Source organism: Geotrypetes seraphini, chromosome 1 (genome assembly GCF_902459505.1).
Source record: "Geotrypetes seraphini chromosome 1, aGeoSer1.1, whole genome shotgun sequence".
NCBI classification, from domain to species: domain Eukaryota; kingdom Metazoa; phylum Chordata; class Amphibia; order Gymnophiona; family Dermophiidae; genus Geotrypetes; species Geotrypetes seraphini.
The window spans coordinates 238,449,877-238,469,200 of NC_047084.1; the positions used below are offsets into that span (position 1 = coordinate 238,449,877).

Sequence of the window (19,324 nt, forward strand, 5' to 3'; positions counted from 1 at the left end):
CTTCTGAACCTTCTATTAGTATAAATTCAACTCAGTATATAATTCATCCAATGATTAAAATTTTGAGAGTTATTTTAGACCAGCATCTTACAATGTATGCTTAGATAGATGCTGTAGTGCGTAAATGCCACTTCACATTATGGAAATTGCGAACAATTAGATCTTAGTTTGAATTTACTGCTTTTAGATTACTGGTTCAATCGTTACTACTGAGTCTACTCGATTATTGTAATATTATCTATCTGACAGTCACCAAGAAAGAATTAGCAAGACTTACAGTAACACAGAATACAGCAGTCAGAATGATTTATGGCCTGAAGAAATTTGATCATGTTATACCCTTTTATCGCGAATTGCATTGGCTGCCAATGGAGGCCTGAGTATTGTTTAAACTAGGCTGTTTCTGTTACAGCTCCTTCTTACTTAGTCAATAGATTTTCTTTAGCATCATACAGACATAAAAGAACTCATCCTTTGTTTAATTTTCCATCTTTCCAGGGTTGCAGGAGTAAGAAATTTCTGAATCATACTTTGGCATCTCAGATAGCTTTTCATGACAACGAATTCAGAATATTGTTGCTTACTACGCATTCCTATGACCATTTTAGAAAACAGTTGAAGTGCTATCTTTTTTCTAAATATTTGACTATTTAACGAATCATCTTATTTCATGTAACATGTTTACTTTTATAACTTTTTGTATACCGCGTTGAACTTCTGGTTATGCGGTCAATAAGCACAATGTTATGCTATATTAAAGGGGTTTAGTCACCCCAAAATTGCCTTATTTCCATTTCCTATTTATAAACTTTAATCAATACAGTTACAATACTACTTGATTCTATATAAAGCAACAAATTTTTTTCTACCTTGTCATTTCTTCTTAATCATCTTCTCTTCGCTCTCTTCTTTCTATTCAGCGTTTGTCCTCTCTCCCTTCCATTCAACATCTGTCCTCTCTCTTTGACCCTTCCACCCAGTCTCTGCCCTCTCTCAACCCCTTCCATCTACTGTCCCCCTCTCTCTGCCCCTTGCATCCACTGTCCACCCTCTCTGCTCTTTCCATCCAATGTCTGCTCTCTCTCTCTCTTCCATATGGCATATTCCCTCTTTCTATGTCCCTTCAATAAACTGTATATCCTGTGCCCTTTCTCGCCTTTGTACATGATTCATTTCAGCTTCACCCCGTCTCCATTTTTTTTTTGTCTCCACTCCTCCCCTATGCTCTGGCATCTCTATCTCCTTTCCTTCCCTCCCCCATGCCCTGGCATCTCTCTCCTTTCCTTACATCTCCCACTCCATTATCTGGCATCTCTTCTCCTTATTTTCTCTCCTTCCTTCCTTCCTTTCACCTGGTCTGACATCTGTCTCATTCCCCCCCCCCCATATGCCCTGACATATCTCCCTCGCCCTCCATGGTCTGGTAGCTCCTTTCCTTTCCCACCTTCCCATGGTCTTGGCATCTCTTTCCTCTTCTCTCCCCTCTCTCTCCCCAGTTGGGCGCAACAGCAGCACTACTCTTCCCACTTCCCAATTGGGTTCAGCAGCAGCACTTCTCTTCCACCTTCCCAATTGGGTGCAGCAGCAGCATTTCTCTTTCCCCTCCCCCCATTGGGTGCAGCAGCAACAACATTTCTTTTCTCCCTCCCCCCAAAAAATGGGTGCAGCAGCAGCATTTTTCTTCCTCCCCATTGGGTGCAGCAGCATTTCTCTTCCTCTCCCCCCCATTAGGTGCAGCAGCAGCATTTGTCTTCCCCCTCAGTTGGGTGCAGCAGCATTTCTCTTCCCATCCCTCCCATCTCACACACCTGTCGGCAGATTCGCTACAGACAGACTAAGGCAAGTTGTTGTCTTCCCTCCATTGCTGACCTATCTTCCGTAGGTCAGCGACGGAGGGAAGCTTACAACTTGCTGCTGTTGCTTGCTTTGGGCCTTCTTCGTTGCCGGGTCCTGCCTTCGTGGAAACAGAAAGTAGGCAGGACCCGGCAGCAAGGAAGGCCCTAAGCAAGCAAGAGCAGCAAGTTGTATGCTTCCCTCTGTCGCTGACCTGTCTCCTGTAGCAAACTCATGCTCCAGGGCTCTAACGGTAACACTGTGCTTGGCGGCTTCCCTTCTCTTCCCCCTCCCCCTTCCCTCGGGATGTACTTCAGTTTCGGAGGGATGAGAACCTATGCGTTCCCATAGACCTATCTGCAATTTACATTTCAGGAGAGGACAATATCATAGCTTACTCAATCAGCAGGAAACTTGATCCTCATGAGTGGACTTTAAATCGGGAAACACGTCAACGTCTTTCTATCTGTGGAGAACCCCATTAATAGACCTGTTTGCTACTCAGGACAATGCACAATGCCACAATTTCTGTTCTCTTCAACCAGCTCCTACAGTCAGCAAGAGATGCTTTTTCCATTACGTGGAACCAACAACTTCTTTATGCCTTTCCTCCGATTCCTCTCATTTCCAGAGTTCTTCGCAAGGCCAACAACAGCAGGGCTCACATGGTTCTCATTACTCCCAAGTTGGCCCAGACAGATTTGGTATCCGCTTCTCCAAGACCTCCTAGCTTCTCCTCCAATTCCACTGGGAAACCACCCAACTCTTATCTCAATATATCTAAAAGGGGAAGTCTTACCAATAGGTGATTTTAACATGCCGGATGTTGATTGGGGTATCCTATTGCGGGGTCTTCTAGAAGTAGGGAGATCTGGATTCTCTACAAGGAGAACTGTTCCAGCAGTTGGTAATGGAACCCACGTGGGATGGGGTCATACTGGACTTAGTTCTTACAAACGGGGAAAGTGTTTCTGATGTTACAGTGGGTGATCATCTGGCATCCAGTGATCACTGCATGGTATGGTTTAATATTAAGATGGGTATCGAGAGGGCTTATTCAAAAGCAAAGGTTCTAGACTTTTAAAAAACTAACTTTGTTCGGATGGGGGTTTACATCAAGGAATTATTGTCTGGCTAGGAACGTCTGGAAGGAGTTGAAATGCAGCGGGCAAAACTAAAAGAAGCGATTGTAAAGGCAACAAACCGTTTTTTGAAGCAAGTAAGTAAAAGTAAGAGGAAAAGAAGGCTGCTTTGGTTCTCAAAAGTAGTAGCTGAAAAGGTAAGGAATAAGAGGTTAGCTTTCATAAACTATAAAAGATCGCAGAAAGAGGAAGACAGGCAAAAATATCTCCAGTTGGAGAGGCTGGTCATGTAGTCAGGAAAGCAAAGATGCAAATGGATGAAAAAATAGCTGACACATTAAAATGGGGAGACAAGCCATTTTCTAGATATATTAGTGATAGGAAAAAATCCAAAAGTGGCATTGTGAGACTCAGTGGTGAAGGAGTGGAATATGTAGAAGCTGATAAAAGGCCAAATTGCTTAACAAATTTCTGTTCTGTGTTCATGGCTGAAGTGCTGGGAGCAGGACCACAGAAGACAAATGTGAATAGGAATAGAGGAGTAATAGATCCTGATCGATTTTCTGAGGGTTGTGTTCATGAGGAGCTATTTAAAATTAGAGAATGACATGGTGGCTGTTACCCGCGGCTAGCTGCTGGTAGACACAGGTAACCCCCTGAAACAGTGAGGGGGAAAAAGTGCTCACTGCAGGTACGGGGACAAGGCCATCCACTGCCCCGTGGAGCAGTGAATGGCCTTGTCCCCGCAGTTAAACGAGGGAACACGCGTGGTCAACAATTGCGCGTGGCCCCCTCCCTCCCTCCTTCCTACCTACCCGAATATATATCTATCTCCCTCCCTCCCTCCCTCCCCTTTACCTTTGTGGCGCGTTTTGAGTAACTTCTTTACAAAGCCGTCAGAGCCTACAAGCAGTAGCGTGCATGTATAGGTGGAAGCTTCTCCTCTGATGCAACTTCCGGTTGCGTCAGAAGAGAAGCTTCCGCCCATACACATGCACTACTGCTTGCAGGTTCCAACAGCTTTGAAGAAGTTACTCAAAACGCGCCACAAAGGTAAAGGGGAGGGAAGGAAATAGATAGATAGATTCAGGTAGGTAGGAAGGAGGGAGGAGGCCGCGTGAGGGGTGCGGAAGGGTGATGAGGTGGCGAGAGGGAAGGATGGTGGAGGAAAGGAGAAGACGCTGAAGGGGGGTGGAGAGGAACAGACGCTGAAAGGAAATGGGGAACAGATAGTGGGGAGAAGACGCTGAAAGGACATGGGGGAGACAGTGGGCAGAAGACGCTGAAGGGAAATGGTGGTGGAGAAGATACTGAAAGGACATGGGAAAGACAGTGGGCAGAAGACGCTGAAGGGAAATGGGGAGAGGACACTGAAGGGAAATGGTGGAGAGGATGCTGAAGGTAAATGGTGGAGAAGACGCTGAAGGGAAATTGGGAAGACAGAGTGGGGAGAAGACACTGAAGGGAAATGGGGAGAAGACGCTGAAGGGTAATGGGGAGAAGACGCTGAAGGGAAATGGTGGAGAGGACACTGAAGGGAAATGGTGGAGAGGATGCTGAAGGGAAATGGTGGAGAAGATGCTGAAGGGAAATTGGGAAGACAGAGTGGTGAGAAGACATTGAACGTACATGGGGAAGACAGAGTGGGGAGAAGACGCTGAAGGGAAATGGGGAGAAGACACTGAAGGGAAATGGTGGAGAGGACACTGAAGGGAAATGGTGGAGAGGACGCTGAAGGGAAATGGTGGAGAGGATGCTGAAGGGAAATGGTGGAGAGGACGCTGAAGGGAAATGGTGGAGAGGACGCTGAAGGGAAATGGTGGAGAGGACGCTGAAGGGAAATGGTGGAGAAGATGCTGAAGGGAAATGGGGAGAAGACGCTGAAGGAAAATGGTGGAGAAGACGCTGAAGGGAAATTGGGAAGACAGAGTGGGGAGAAGACGCTGAAGGGAAATGGGGAGATGACGCTGAAGGGAAATGGTGGAGAGGACACTGAAGGGAAATGGTGGAGAGGACGCTGAAGGGAAATGGTGGAGAGGACGCTGAAGGGAAATGGTGGAGAGGACGCTGAAGGGAAATGGTGGAGAAGACGCTGAAGGGAAATGGTGGAGAAGACGCTGAAGGGAAATAGTGGAGAAGACGCTGAAGGGAAATTGGGAAGACAGAGTGGGGAGAAGACGCTGAAGGGAAATGGGGAGAAGACGCTGAAGGGAAATGGGGAGAGGACGCTGAAGGGAAATGGTGGAGAGGACGCTGAAGGGAAATGGTGGAGAGGACGCTGAAGGGAAATGGTGGAGAGGACGCTGAAGGGAAATGGTGGAGAAGACGCTGAAGGGAAATGGTGGAGAAGACGCTGAAGGGAAATTGGGAAGACAGAGTGGGGAGAAGACATTGAACGTACATGGGGAAGACAGAGTGGGGAGAAGATGCTGAAGGGAAATGGGGAAGAGAGAGTGGGGAGAAGACGCTGAAGGGAAATGGGGAAGACAGAGTGGGGAAAAGATGCTGGAAGGGAAGAAGGCAGAGATGCCAGACTATGAGGGAGCGGAGGGAAGAAGATGGGTGCCAGACCAATTGGGGGGGGGGGGTTGAAGGGAGAGGGACAGTAACACAGCAAATGGAAGATGCAGAGAGAAGACAGACAGTGGATGGAAGGAATTGAATGAGAAGATGAGAGAAGCAGAAACCAGACAACAAAGGTAGAAAAAAAATTCTATTTTCTTTTCTTTTCTTTTTTTTTTTTGGTTTAGGATAAAGTAGAATATTAGTTGCGTTTATAAAAATTTATAAGCAAAACCCTGCCAGCTGAACATCTCTTTCTCTAGTTCAGCAGCCAGAACTTTGATTTATAAGGAAGGAATAAGCTAAATATTGCAGTACTGAGGCTTGTATGGATGCTGCGGGGATAGTAATTGTGGGGATGGGGCGGGGACAGTGGTCACAAGGCGGGGACAGTGGTCGCGGGGACGGGGCGCTGACAGGGACGGTGGTCGCTGGGATGGGGTGGTGACGGGGATAAATTTTTTTCCCCGTGTCATTCTCTAGCTAAAATAAAGGTAGACAAAGTAATGGGGCCGGATGGTGTACATCCGAAGATGCTGAAGGAATTTAGGGAAGTTCTGGTAGCTCCACTGACTGACCTTTTCAACCAGTCTCTACAGTTGCGAGTGATACTGGAGGACTGAAGAAGGGCGGATGTAGTTCCTCTCCACAAAAGTGGAAGTAAGGAAGAAGTAGGGAATTACAGGCTTTTATTGTGAAGCAACCTGCTAATTTTAACTGTAAATCGCCTTGAAACTATGTTTAGGTAAATTTTAAGTAAACTTGTAAACATGTAGTAATCTGTATGAGTCTATCTTGTTCCAGTTTACCAGTAGTAGGTTTATTGGTGCTCTAATGTATTTGAGTAGCGTAATTAAATAAAATAACTACTTCTGAAGGTTACAGGTATGGATGTGAATGAAGGAGGTTACTTTCAAGGATGAGTGGAGATGGGTGGGTATGGGTTAGATTCCAGTGATGCTTAACAATTTTTGTGCCTTGTAAGTGTACTGTGATATGAAAAAGGTTGAAAATCGCTGATCTATGATTGCTACTGAGGCGAAAGATGAGGTGAGGTGTCCACAATCTTGCTAACCTAGTGATAGAGGAAAAGTGTGATTTATTGTCTCATGAATAATACAGTTCTATAACAAAATTTTATGGGATATTTTAACTATATAGGTGAGAGAATTTGTGAAGATAGATTACTTATATCCTTTTTCTTCATTATATCCGAGTGTTTCCATTTTTCAACATAAATAGGCAAATTTTGAGGAATAATATATAGTAATATGATGATAGCCATGGAATGCTTAGAAATAAAGGTCCCACAAAGAGGCAGAAATAGTCAAAAGGTTCAGAGAGTGTTCGTTCAGGGCTAGTTCTGCCTCTTTGTGGGTTTCTTGTTTAGGTTTGGTGGCAGTTTTTGGAGTTTTTTCTTGTGCTAGAAATAAAGGTCAACAAAATAAGGTGATACTTTTATTGGGTTAATTCAATACTTTGTTACATCCACACCACAGTCATTACAATAGGAAACATGACAGCAGAAAAGGCCAAATGGCCCATCTAGTCTGCCCATCCACAGTAACCATATAGAAACATGACAGCAGGTATTCAATCCATGCTAGTGAACTGGGTCTTGCAGAAATCCACACAACTTTTTTCATCTGCTCCTCCTGCTTAGCTGAGAGAGACAGTCTCGTTCAGTTTTTGTTTCCGCAAGCGTTCGGTGCAGAAGTCTTTCTGATATGCTCTGCTTATTTTTACCGTCTTAATCAATTTTCATTGGAAGGATTAGTCGTAAGACTGTTTTATGACACTGTCACGGCAGTGGCGTACATAGAAACATGATGGCAGATAAAGGCCAAATGGCTCATCCGCAATAACAGTCATCTTTTCCTCTCTGTAAGAGATCCCACATGACTATCCCAGGCTTTCTTGAAATCAGACACAGCCTGTGCCTTTACCGGGAGATACCTGAGCCTGTCACCTCTTAACTTCATCCTGTTCCCTCTCATTCCAGAGCTTCCTTTCAACTGAAAGAGGCTCGACTCATGCACATTTACATCACGTAGGTATTTAAACATCTCTATCGTATCTCCCCTCTCCCGCCTTTCCTCAAAAGTATACAGATTGAGATCTTTAAGTCTGTTCCCATATGCCTTATGTTGAAGACCATGCACCGTTTTACTAGCCTTCCTCTGGACCGACTCCATCCTTTTTATATCTTTTTGAAGGTGTGGCCTCTAAAATTGTACACAATATTCTAAATGAGGTCTCACCAGAGTCTTATACAGGGGCATCAATACCTCCTTTTATCCCAGGACAAGCAGGCAGCCTATTCTCACATATGGGTGATGTCACTGACGGAGTCCGGATGCAGAAGCCTCGCAAGCAGACTTGCTTGAAAAAACTAGAAGTTTCGAGTCGACCGCACCGCGCATGCGCGAGTGCCTTCCCGCCCAGCATAGGGCACGTCTCCTCAGTTCTCAGTTTTCCGCGGAGTCGAAAAGTCCGTCTTTGACTCTCTGCATTCAACTTTGTTACTTTGTGCCTTCTCTACACCGCGGTTTGTGTTGTTTTTCTTCACGAATCGCTGTTCTTTTACTTTTCTTTCTTTAAAAAAAAATGTATATATATTTTCTTCCGTTCGGCTGCCGGGGCAGGCCGCAGCCCAGGGGCTTCGATTTTGCAGCGGCCATTTTTCCTCCTATGTCCCGGCCAGCAACAGGCTTCAAGAAGTGTAGCCAGTGCCAGCTTGCGATTCCCTCACGGACCCACACCGTTGGTGCCTCAAGTGCTACTTTTCAACCTCGAGCCCTTAAACATCGTCGTCTTTTGGTGGAAAAGCTCTTCAGGATGGATTCTTCCTTCAATCCCTCGACTTCGAAGGCGACCTCGGCCTCACCTTCGACCAAGACTCCTCCTGCTTCTACTGCTTCCACCTCGAGCCTCATTAGACCTTTGTCGTTTGCAGCGGCTCTCTCCTCGAAGACTTCTGCTGTATCTTCCCCTGTATCTTCAGGTCAGATAGCTCAGCAGAAAGTTCCAGCGGTGGTGTTTAAGGTGCCTAAAACCTCCAAGTCGAAGCACATTTACACTGCCTCAGTGGAACCTCCAGCCAAAGTAGGTGGTCCGGTTTCAGACGTGGATCCATCCTTGCCGGCTTCTTTCCAGACCATGTTGGAGAAGCAATTCATTCAGTTCCTTACTAATATGGGACCGAAGCTTCTTCCTCTCATCCAGCTTGGGCATTCTGCAGACTCCCGTGAGGTCGAGCTGCTTCCTTTGCCTCAGTCTGAGCTTGCACACTCTTTGCAGGGAGCAGAGTCTCTGCGAGTGTCTGGTCTGGCATCTAAGCACGTAAAGCAAGGAGCAGAATCTTTGCAAGTGCCTCGGCAGGAATCCTCATATTCTATACAAGGAATAGAGTCTTTGGGAGTGCTTCGAGGTTTCTCCATCAAGCCTCTGGAGCTTCGATCTACAGCCTCCAGTCCAATCCATTTGGTGGCATCGGCTGCTTCTGTCTCCAAGGCGAAGTCTCCTCGATCTTCGAGATCTGCTTCCAAGCACCGTTCTCACCGACGATCGAGGCGTTCATCGAGGCATACGTCCCTCTTCAACTAAGCCTCAATCTACTCCTACTTCGACTAGACCGCCGACTCCTCGATTGAGGTCTCCACTTCCACACCTCGAGGATGCAGCGGTTTCGATTGCTTCGTCCAAGTCTCCATATTGTTTTGATACCTTTTTTCCTGCCGAAGCTTCATCTTTGACCCAGGCTGCCTTGACAACCTCGAGTCCTTGTCGAGGCAAAGCATTGGCGGATCAGCTATCTTTTTCATTTTTTCTTCGTCAGATGGCTGTTGACTTGGATCTTCAATTAGATGCTGGTTCCAAATACTCTAAGGAGTATCTCGAAGTTATGCATCTACCTCAACCTCCGGCAGAGTCGCTTAAGCTTCCTCTTCACAAGCTTTTGTCTCAGACTTTTGCCAGATGCCCCTTATATCATTCCAGCTATTCCAGGCAAATTGGACTCTAGGTATAAAACTCTCCATCGCAAAGGGTTTAACAACTCTGTTATCTCATCAATCCCTGCTTGTGAAGTCCTCTTTAAAGAGGTCCCATCCTTCCAAGGTTTATGCCACCGTTCCTCCTGGAAGGGAAGGGAAAACTATGGACAAATTTGGACGTCGCATCTATCAAAATTCTATGATGTCCTCTAAGGTCCTTAATTATAATTTTCATTTTATTACTTATTTTGAGTTTCTCATAACTTTTTTTTACCTAAATTTTTGAGTTATTTGGCTACTCAAAAACATTTTGAATTTCAAGAAGTCATTGCTGCTTTATCACAACTCAGATTACATCTCCTTCTGTTGTCTTATGATGCCTTCGAGTTGTCTGCCCGGGCAGCTGCTTGCTCTGTAGCCATGCGTCGCCTTGCCTGGCTTCGTACCATTGACATGGACCCTAATTTTCAGGACTGCTTGGCTAATATTCCTTGTGCAGGCAATGACCTCTTTGATGAATCTATCGAGGCAGCCACCAAGAAATTGTCTGAACATGACAAATCCTTTGCTTCTATTGTCAGACCTAAGCCAAAGCCAGCTTCTGCCAAACCTACACGCCCTCCTCCTATATATCAGAGGCGTTTTGCTCCGAGGACGGCTCCTTATAATCGCCCTCCTCCTAAGAAACAGCAGCCTCAGAAGCAACAAAAATCTCAACCTTTTGCTGCACCTAAGGCTACTCAGCCTTTTTGACTGTTTAAAACAGAGCATAGCCTCCACCGTTCTGACTCTGACTTCTTTTCCCCCTATAGGAGGTCGTCTCCATCATTTTTACCACCAATGGACAACAGTTACATCCAACCTCTGGGTGCTCACCATCATCAAGGAAGGATACTCTCTTCATTTCATTTAGGTTTCATTCAGGGCGGACTGCTGGGCGGGATGGACCTCTGGTCTGACCCGGCAGAGGTACTGCTTATGTTCTTATGTTCCTCCAGAGCTTCCTCCAAGAGAGTATCCTTCCAGTCCATGCCAGACTGCCCTTCTTCAGGAAGCTCAAGCTCTGCTTTGTCTCCATGCCATCGAACCAGTTCCTTTGGAACAGCAGAACAGGAGTTTTTACTCCCGTTACTTCCTTGTTTCGAAGAAGTCGGGCGATCTGCAGCCCATTCTGGATCTCAGGGCTCTCAACCAATTTTTGGTCAAAGAAAAATTTTGAATGTTGTCCCTGGCATCCCTTTATCCCCTTTTCGAGCAGAACGACTGGTTATGCTCTCTGGATCTCAAGGAGGCCTACACTCATATTCCCATTCATCCGGCCTCCCATCATTACCTTAGATTTCGGGTGGGGAATCTACATTTTCAATACAGAGTGCTGCCCTTCGGCCTGGCTTCATCTCCCAGGGTGTTCACCAAGTGCCTGGTAATGGTAGCAGCAGCTCTAAGGAATCATGGTCTTCAGGTATTTCCCTACCTCGATGACTGGCTCATCAAAGATTCAACATATCAGGGGGTTATTGTAGCGACTCAACGGACTACCAGGTTCCTACAAAGTTTGGGATTTGAAATCAACTTTCCCAAATCCCAGCTTCAGCCCTCAGATAATCTACAATTCATCGGAGCTGTTCTGGACACTGTCCAACTCGGAGCATTCCTCCCACAACAACGTCTGGAAGCTCTTCTTCAACTCTGTCATACAGTGTCTTCCGGCTCTTCCATCTCAGCGAGACACATGATGGTACTCCTGGGTCACATGGCTTCCACAGTATATGTGACTCCTTTTGCCAGACTTCACCTCAGAATTCCTCAGTGGACCCTGGCATCTCAATGGCCGCAGGTTTGCAACCCACTTTCTCGACACATAACAGTCACTCCTTCATTGAAGCAGTCTCTCCGTTGGTGGATGCTCTCTTCCAATCTCTCCAGAGGCTTGCTTTTTCAAACGCCCCCTCATCAGAAGGTCCTCACAACAGATTCCTCGACCTACGCTTGGGGCGCTCATCTCGATGGTCTCCGTACACAAGGCCACTGGACCAGTACAGATCGTCAGTGTCACATCAATCTGTTGAAACTCAGAGCTCTCAACGCTTTTCAACATCTTCACGACCAAGTAGTCCTCATTTGGACGGATAACCAAGTCGCCATGTATTATGTCAACAAACAGGGAGGGATGGGATCTGCCTCCCTTTGTCAAGAAGCTCTGAAGGTTTGGGACTGGGCAATCCGCCACAACACCTTCCTCAAAGTTGCCTACATCCAAGGGGCGAAAAATTGCTTGGCAGAGAACTTGTGTCGTCTTGTGCAACCTCATGAATGGACCTTCCATTCTTCGCCTCTTCATCACATTTTTTCACAGTGGGGAACACCTCAGATAGACCTCTGCAGCTCCCCACAACTACAAACTGCCTCAGTTTTGCTCCAGGATATACTCTCCTCGTCGCCTCGAGGCAGATGCTTTTCTTCTGGAATGGACAAATCTTTTCCTGTATGCATTTCCTCCATTCCCTCTCATTCTCAAGACTCTGGTCAAGCTGAAGAACGATCATGCCACCATGATTCTGATTGCTCCTCGGTGGCCGAGACAACCTTGGTACTCCCTTCTACTTCAACTCAGCAGCAGGGAGCCATATCTTCTACTAGTTTTTCCTTCTCTGCTTACACAGAGCCAAGGATCTCTGCTTCATCCCAACCTGCAGTCTCTACACCTGACAGCTTGGTACCTCTCAACATGACTCCTCTTCAGTTTTCTCAACCTGTCAGAGACATTTTAGAGGCTTCTAGGAAACCTACCACTAGACAATGCTATCAAAAATGGACTAGATTTTCTATCTGGTGTTTTCTCATGATAAGGAGTCCCAACATTCCTCCTTATCTTCTGTTTTGGATTACCTTTTGCACTTATCCACTTCTGGCCTCAAGTCTACATCGATCTGAGTCCATCTCAGTGCAATTACTGCTTTCCATCAGCCTATTGAAGGGAAACCCCTTTCTGCTCATCCGGTGGTTTCCAAATACATGAAAGGACTTTTCAATGTCAAACCTCTTCTCAAACCACCTCCTGTGTTTTGGGATCTCAATGTTGTCCTTGCTCAATTGATGAAGCCTCCATTTGAACCAATTGACAAGGCTCATCTGAAGTGTCTCACTTGGAAAGTGGTGTTTCTCATTGCCCTCACTTCTGCTCGATGAGTCAGTGAGCTGCAAGCTTTAGTTGCTGATCCACCTTTCACGGTGTTCCATCATGACAAGGTGGTTCTTTCGTACTCATCCTAAATTTCTCCCTAAAGTGGTATCAGAATTTCATCTCAACCAATCCATTGTTCTTCCAGTGTTCTTTCCAAAGTCTCATTCTCATCCTGGAGAAGTAGCTCTTCATACTCTGGTCTGAAAACATGCTTTGGCCTTCTATTTGGAACACACCAAACCACACAGAACTACTCCTCAACTTTTTGTCTCCTTCGATCCTAATAAGTTGGGACAGCATAGAACTTCACGTTCCTGCGGTATATAAACTGTTATTATTATTATTGTCCTATTTCTAAGTGTACCATCTCCAATTGGATGGCTGCTTGTATCTCATTCTGCTATGCCCAGGCTGGATTACCCCTACACAGTTGAGTCACAGCCCATAAAGTCAGAGCAATGGCAGCATTAGTAGCTTTCCTCAGATCTACACCTATTGAGGAAATTTGCCAGGCTGCTACTTGGTCCTTAGTTCATATTTTCACTTCTCACTATTGTCTGGATGTTTTCTCCAGACGGGATGGACAGTTTGGCCAAACAGTATTAAAAAATGTATTCTCCTAAATTGCCATCTCATTATGGTTAGCTTGGAAGTCACCCATATGTGAGAATAGGCTGCCTGCTTGTCCTGGGATAAAGCACAGTTACTTACCGTAACAGGTGTTATCCAGGGACAGCAGGCAGCTATTCTCACAACCCACCCACCTCCCATGGTTGGCTTCTCTGCTAGCTATTTGAACTGAGGAGATGCGCCCTGCGCTGGGCGGGAAGGCACTCGTGCATGCGCGATGTGGTCGACTCGAAACTTCTAGTTTCTTCAAGCAAATCTGCTTGCGAGGCTTCCGCATCCAGGCTCCGTCGGTGACGTCACCCATATGTGAGAATAGCTGCCTGCTGTCCCTGGATAACACCTGTTACAGTAAGTAACTGTGCTTTTCCTATAGGCCATACCTCTCCCTATGCACCCTAGCATCCTTCTAGCTTTTACCGTTACCTTTTCAACTTGTTTGGCTACCTTAAGGTCATCATATACAATCGCACCCAAGTCCCGCTCTTCTGTCGTGCACATACGTTCTTTACCTCTTAACTATAACGTTCCCTTGGGTTTTTGCAGCCCAAATGCATGACCTTGCATTTCTTAGCTTAAAATTTTAGCTGCCAAATTTCAGAACATTCTTCAAGCTTCGCCAGGTCTTTCTTCATGTTGTTCACACTATCCTGGATGTCTACCCTATTGCAGATTTTGGTATCATCCGCAAAGAGGCAAATCTTACCTGACAACCCTTCAGCATTATCGTTTATAAAAATGTTAAAAAGAACAGGCACAAGAACAGAACCTTGAGGAACACTACTGGTTACATGCCTTTGTTCAGAGCGATTTCCATTGATCAGTATCCTCTGTCACATTCCACTAAAGAAGTTCTTGACCCAGCCCGTCACTTTGGGATCCATCCTGAGGGCACTCAGTTTATTTATTAGAAGTCTGTGTGGAATACTGTCAAATGCTGTTTCTAAATTCTAGCACACTCCCTCTATCTAATTCTCTGTTTACCCAGTCAAAGAAATTGATCAGTTTTTTCTGACAAGACTTACCTCCAGTCCATTAATCCACAGGATTCCAGAAACTTCACCATTCTCTGTTTTAAAAGCGTTTCCATTAATTTGCTTACCACAGAAGTCAGACTCATTGGCCTGTAATTCTCTACTTCTTCCTTACTTCTACTTTTATGGAGAGGGACCACATCCGCCTTTCTCTAGTCCTCCGGTACCACTCCTGACTCTACACACTCATTGAAAAGGTCAGTCAGCGGAGTCACCAGAACTTCCCTAAGTTCCTTCAGCACCTTCGAATGTACACCATCTGGCCCCATTGTTCTAATTTTATTTTAGCTAGCTCCTCATGAACACAACCCTTTGAAAATCGATCAGAGTCTGCCACTCCTCCATCCCTGTTCAAGTTTGTATTCTGTGGTACCGCTCCTGGCACTTTAGCCGTGAACAAAAAACAGACATATTTGTTAAACAGTTCAGCCTTTTCTTTATCAGCTTATACATATTTCTCCCCTTCACTTTTTGAGTCTCACAATGCCACATTTGCACTTCTTCCTATCACTAATATATCTAAAAAATTTACTGTATCAGCTATTTTTTCTTCCATTTGCGTCTTTGCTTTCCTGACTACATGACCAGCCTCTCTTAACTGTTTCAGATATTTTTTCCTGTCTTCCTCTTTCTGCGATCTTTTTTAGTTTATGAAAGCTAACCTCTTATTGCTTAGCTTCTCAGCTTCTACTTTTGAGCATCCAAAGCAGCCTTCTTTTTTTTTTTCTTACTTGCCTCACAAAAAAGGTTTGTCGCTCTTACAATTACTCTTTTCAGTTTTGCCCACTGCATTTCCACTCTTTCCAGATATACCCATCCAGACAACAATCCTTGCCTTATTCCCTCATCTGAAGAAAGTTAGTTTTTAAAAAAAATTCTAGAACCTTTGCTTTTGAATGAGCCCGCTCTATACCCATCTTAATATTAAACCGTACCATGTAGTAATCACTGGATGCCAGATGATCACCCATTGTAACATCAGAAACATTTCCACGCATGGGTTCCATTACCAACTGCTGGAATAGTTCTCCTTGTAGAGAATCCAGGATCTCCCTTCTTTTAGAAGACCCCACAATAGGAATACACCAATTATCATCTTGCATTTTAAAATCACCTATTAGTAAAACTTCCCCTTTTTTTAGGTATATTCTGAATGTCTACTATTAAATCTCTGTCCACTTCTTCCATCTGTGAAGGAGGCCTGTATATCGCACCAATGTAAATATATTCATCATTCGCTCTTTCCAAATTAATCCACAGTGCCTCTTTCTTGCCCTGCAGATCCTGCAATTGTGTAGTTTTAATATGATCTTTAACATATAATGCTACTCCTCCTCCTTTTCTTCCTACCCTGTCTTTCCTGAACAGATTATTGCCCGGTATAACTACATCCCGATCATGGTTTTCCATGAACCACGTCTCCGTAATCGCCACTATATCCAACTCATCTTCCATCACAACTTCTAGATCCAGAATCTTGTTTCCCATACTTCGAACATTAGTATATACTGCTTTCCAGACATTGCCCCCTTTTCCCATCTGTGTAGAGGTATTTAGTGATTTACTTGCCTTAGGGCTTATACTCAACTGGGGGTTTTGATCACCCTGCCCATCACTTCTGGTTTAGCCCTCTTTAGTAGATTAGCCAGCCTGCTGCAAAAGACACTTCTTCCCTTCTTTGATAGATGCTCACCATCCCTACTCAGCAGCTCTCTTTCTCTGTGACACACGTGGCTGGAATGGATAATTTGCAAGCAGTCTTTTTCAGTTGCCAAGTCCTAGACCCGGAGGACCTCTGTCTCTTTCATATGCTGGGGCAGGCCACAGATGACCTTGATGGCTTTAGCCAAGAACTCAAAAGTCAAATGCTTCTTCAGTTCAAAAACTCCTTTGTCTTTCCCCTTGATCCCTGGAGGATCGGGTCATCCACAGGATTGTTATTCATCCAGGACTAGTGATTCTCGTGGCTCTGAGCTAGCGGATCTGGTCTGTCTTCAGCAGGACAGGAAGCTGAAGCTCCTTCATCTCCACCTGCCGGTGTTTTATACTTTCAGCATAGCTCTTGAGCGCATGGCCTTGATTTGTAGGGACTGTTCTGACATTGTTATTACAACCCTTTTTAGGTCCAATGTACCCTTTGCTATAGCCACTTACTCCTAGGCTTAGAAGGCTTAACAGCAGTGATGTTAAGAACACAAGAAGTACCTCTGCTGGGTCAGACCACAGGTCCATCGTGCCCAGCAGTCCGTTCGCGCGGCGGCCCAACAGGTCCAGGACCTGTATAGTAATCCTCTATCTATACCCCTCTATCCCCTTTTCCTCCAGAAAATTGTCCAATCCCTTCTTGAACCCTAATACTGTACTCTGTCCTATCACGCCCTCTGGTAGTGTACTCCAGGTGGAATCCAGGTGGAGCCATTGTGTACTTCCATTCTGGTGGTCCTAGCTTCTTCCAGACAAGTCTAGTCAAAAGCCTAGCGGTGGCTTTCCTTAAGATTCAATTGGCTGCTCCTTGTTTTAGGGTGCACAGTGGTTCCTGTTCGCTTATGGGTTTTTTTTCCAGATGTTGCTAAATTATCAGAGGAGTGCTTTGTTTGTGACTGCCCCTGTGACAGCCTTTTCCTTTGTAGAATCTTAATGTTGTTCCTTTGTAGAATCTTAATGCTTGCGGAGGTGCCTTTTAAGCCGATTAAGATGGTCAAGGCAATTTCTTCATGGTGTTTATCTGAGCCAGGTGTATTTCAGAGCTGTAGTCTCTCTTGCAAAGACCAATTCTCTGGATCACAGAGGCAAGGGTTTTCCTCTACACTCTTCCTTCCTTCCTTTCTTCTGAAAGTGATTTCGGATTTTGATGTCATTCAAGAACTTTGTCTACCCGCTTTTTGTCCCATGGGGTCGGAGTGGCAGGATCGTATCTTAAGCGAACTGGATGTTCGAAGAGTCTTGTCTTGCTACTTAGAGAGAGGACCAATGATTTCCATCGTTCTGACCATCTGTTTGTCCTGTCTATCCAGTCTAGTTGAGATAGACTGGTGTCTAAGGCCTTTATTGCCTATTGGAGCCGAATGGCCATTTAGTCAACTTGCATCACTGTGGTAAGCAGCCGCCAATCTCTCTCAAAGGTCCCTCCACCAGAGATGCTGCTGTTTTGTGGGCAGTCGAGCAATCCTTCTGGCCTCAATTGGCAGAGTTGGCTACTTGATCTTATCTTTATACATTTCCAAGGTTTTACAGAGTGGATGTGGTGGTCTAGTCGTTCATCGCTGTTTGGGCCTCAGTGTTGCGGTCAGGCTCTTCTGTCCCACCCTAGATGTTGCTATTGCTTTGGTACATCACCTATCATAATGATTCCAGAGTGAATGGAAGATAAGGTTCTTACCTTTGGTAATTTTCTTTCTGTTAATCCACGGAGGAGTCATGGCCTGCCCTTTTATCTACTCTCTCTCTATCGCCTGCATATTTCTGCCTCAGATATCTCTCTCTTCAGGACTGAGTATCTTCCATCTAGCAGAAGGGCCCTGTGGGACTTGTTCTACATGTGTGAGTACATATCTTAGCCACTGGCTATGTTCAGTTCATGCTCATTGCATGCAACAAGTTGGTTACATTTTACTGCCATGTTCTTGCCAGTTTTTCATGCTGCTTGTTTATTAATTGTTTTTTTATGTCTTGCAGAGCAGAATCTTACTGGTGTTTGCAAGGAAGTTCCTTGTGCCCTCTTTTATCCGTATGCTTTGTTACAGTGATTTGTTTGCTTTTGGACTCAACTGAAGGGGGCTCTGGCTCTCTTAGCTAAGTAGGAGGAACAGATGAGAAAAGTTGTATGGATTTCTGCAAGACTTGGTTCATGGGCTTGGATTGACTACCTATCGTAATGATGCCTCCGTGGATTAGCAGAAAGAAGATTACCAAAGGTATGATCCTAATCTTCCATTACTTAACTAGCTTTTGGGAATTAAGACATTTTCGTGCTTGGATCCAAACAGAATAACAGCTTACTTGTGATGACATAATACTCACAGAAGTGAGGCCAGTTAAAATGGATTCAGCTAAAGCACTAAATGCTGAATTGTTACTGTGGATGGGCAGACTAGATGGGCCATTTGGCCTTTATCTGCCGTCATGTTTCTATCTCACCATGGAGATGGAAAAATCTGTTTGAGTAGGTTTCAGTAACAATAATATTGAATGTAACAGTGTTTCAGTTTTTAAGCAACTCTCTTCTCTTCACAGGTGATAGTTATGAGTGCTACTCTAGATGCTGGCAAATTTCAAATTTATTTTGATAACTGCCCTCTACTGACTATCCCAGGACGTACACATCCAGTGGAGATCTTTTATACTCCAGAGCCAGAGAGAGATTACCTTGAGGCAGCCATCCGAACTGTTATCCAAATTCACATGTGCGAAGAGGAAGAAGGAGATCTTTTACTTTTTCTGACTGGTCAAGAGGTATCTTTTTTTATTGATGTTGCAGGATTGTAATATGTAGCTAACATATTTTAAAGCAACAATTTTTTATAGACATCTTTTATAAAGAAATTGCTAAGATATTAACATTTTCTTATCTGCAGTAGTGATAGCCTCCTTAGTGTCTGGAGTAGTACTGCCTGATTCACTTTGGTGAATCGATTCGTTTGCTGGAAAAATCAGACTCACTGATTCAGTGAGTCCTGGATAATACTTCTGGGCTTCCTAAAGTGGCAGTGGCAGTGTCCAGTGGGCAGAGGCAGTGTTCTGAAAAGGCTGCCTCTGGCCTGCCCTGCTGGGACCTTCCCCCTTGCCACATCTCTGATGACACAACTGATAAAGTAGTAGACGGAAGTCCTGGTGGGCAGGCTGCGAGCATCCTGTTCATTGTTGCTGCTGTTTTGGGAGGCCCAAATGTTGAGATCTCACGGTGGTGGTTGTGTGTGTGTGAGGGGGGGAGGGGTTGATTGGGAAGTGCTGCACAGGAGGGATAGGAGGGATGAAAGCCTGCTACATAGGGAATTGGAGGGAGGGATG

General features: G+C 45.1%; 1 protein-coding gene across 3 annotated transcripts in view; it reads left to right on the top strand.

Annotated features, from left to right (window-relative positions):
* Positions 1–19,324, top strand: part of DHX15 (DEAH-box helicase 15) — a 260,868-nt gene that overhangs the window by 97,018 nt on the left and 144,526 nt on the right. For all 3 annotated transcript variants that reach the window (XM_033948308.1, XM_033948298.1, XM_033948319.1), the window contains exon 5: positions 18,551–18,769. In XM_033948308.1, the coding sequence (XP_033804199.1) occupies positions 18,551–18,769 (219 nt within the window). The remainder of the gene's footprint in view (positions 1–18,550; positions 18,770–19,324) is intronic.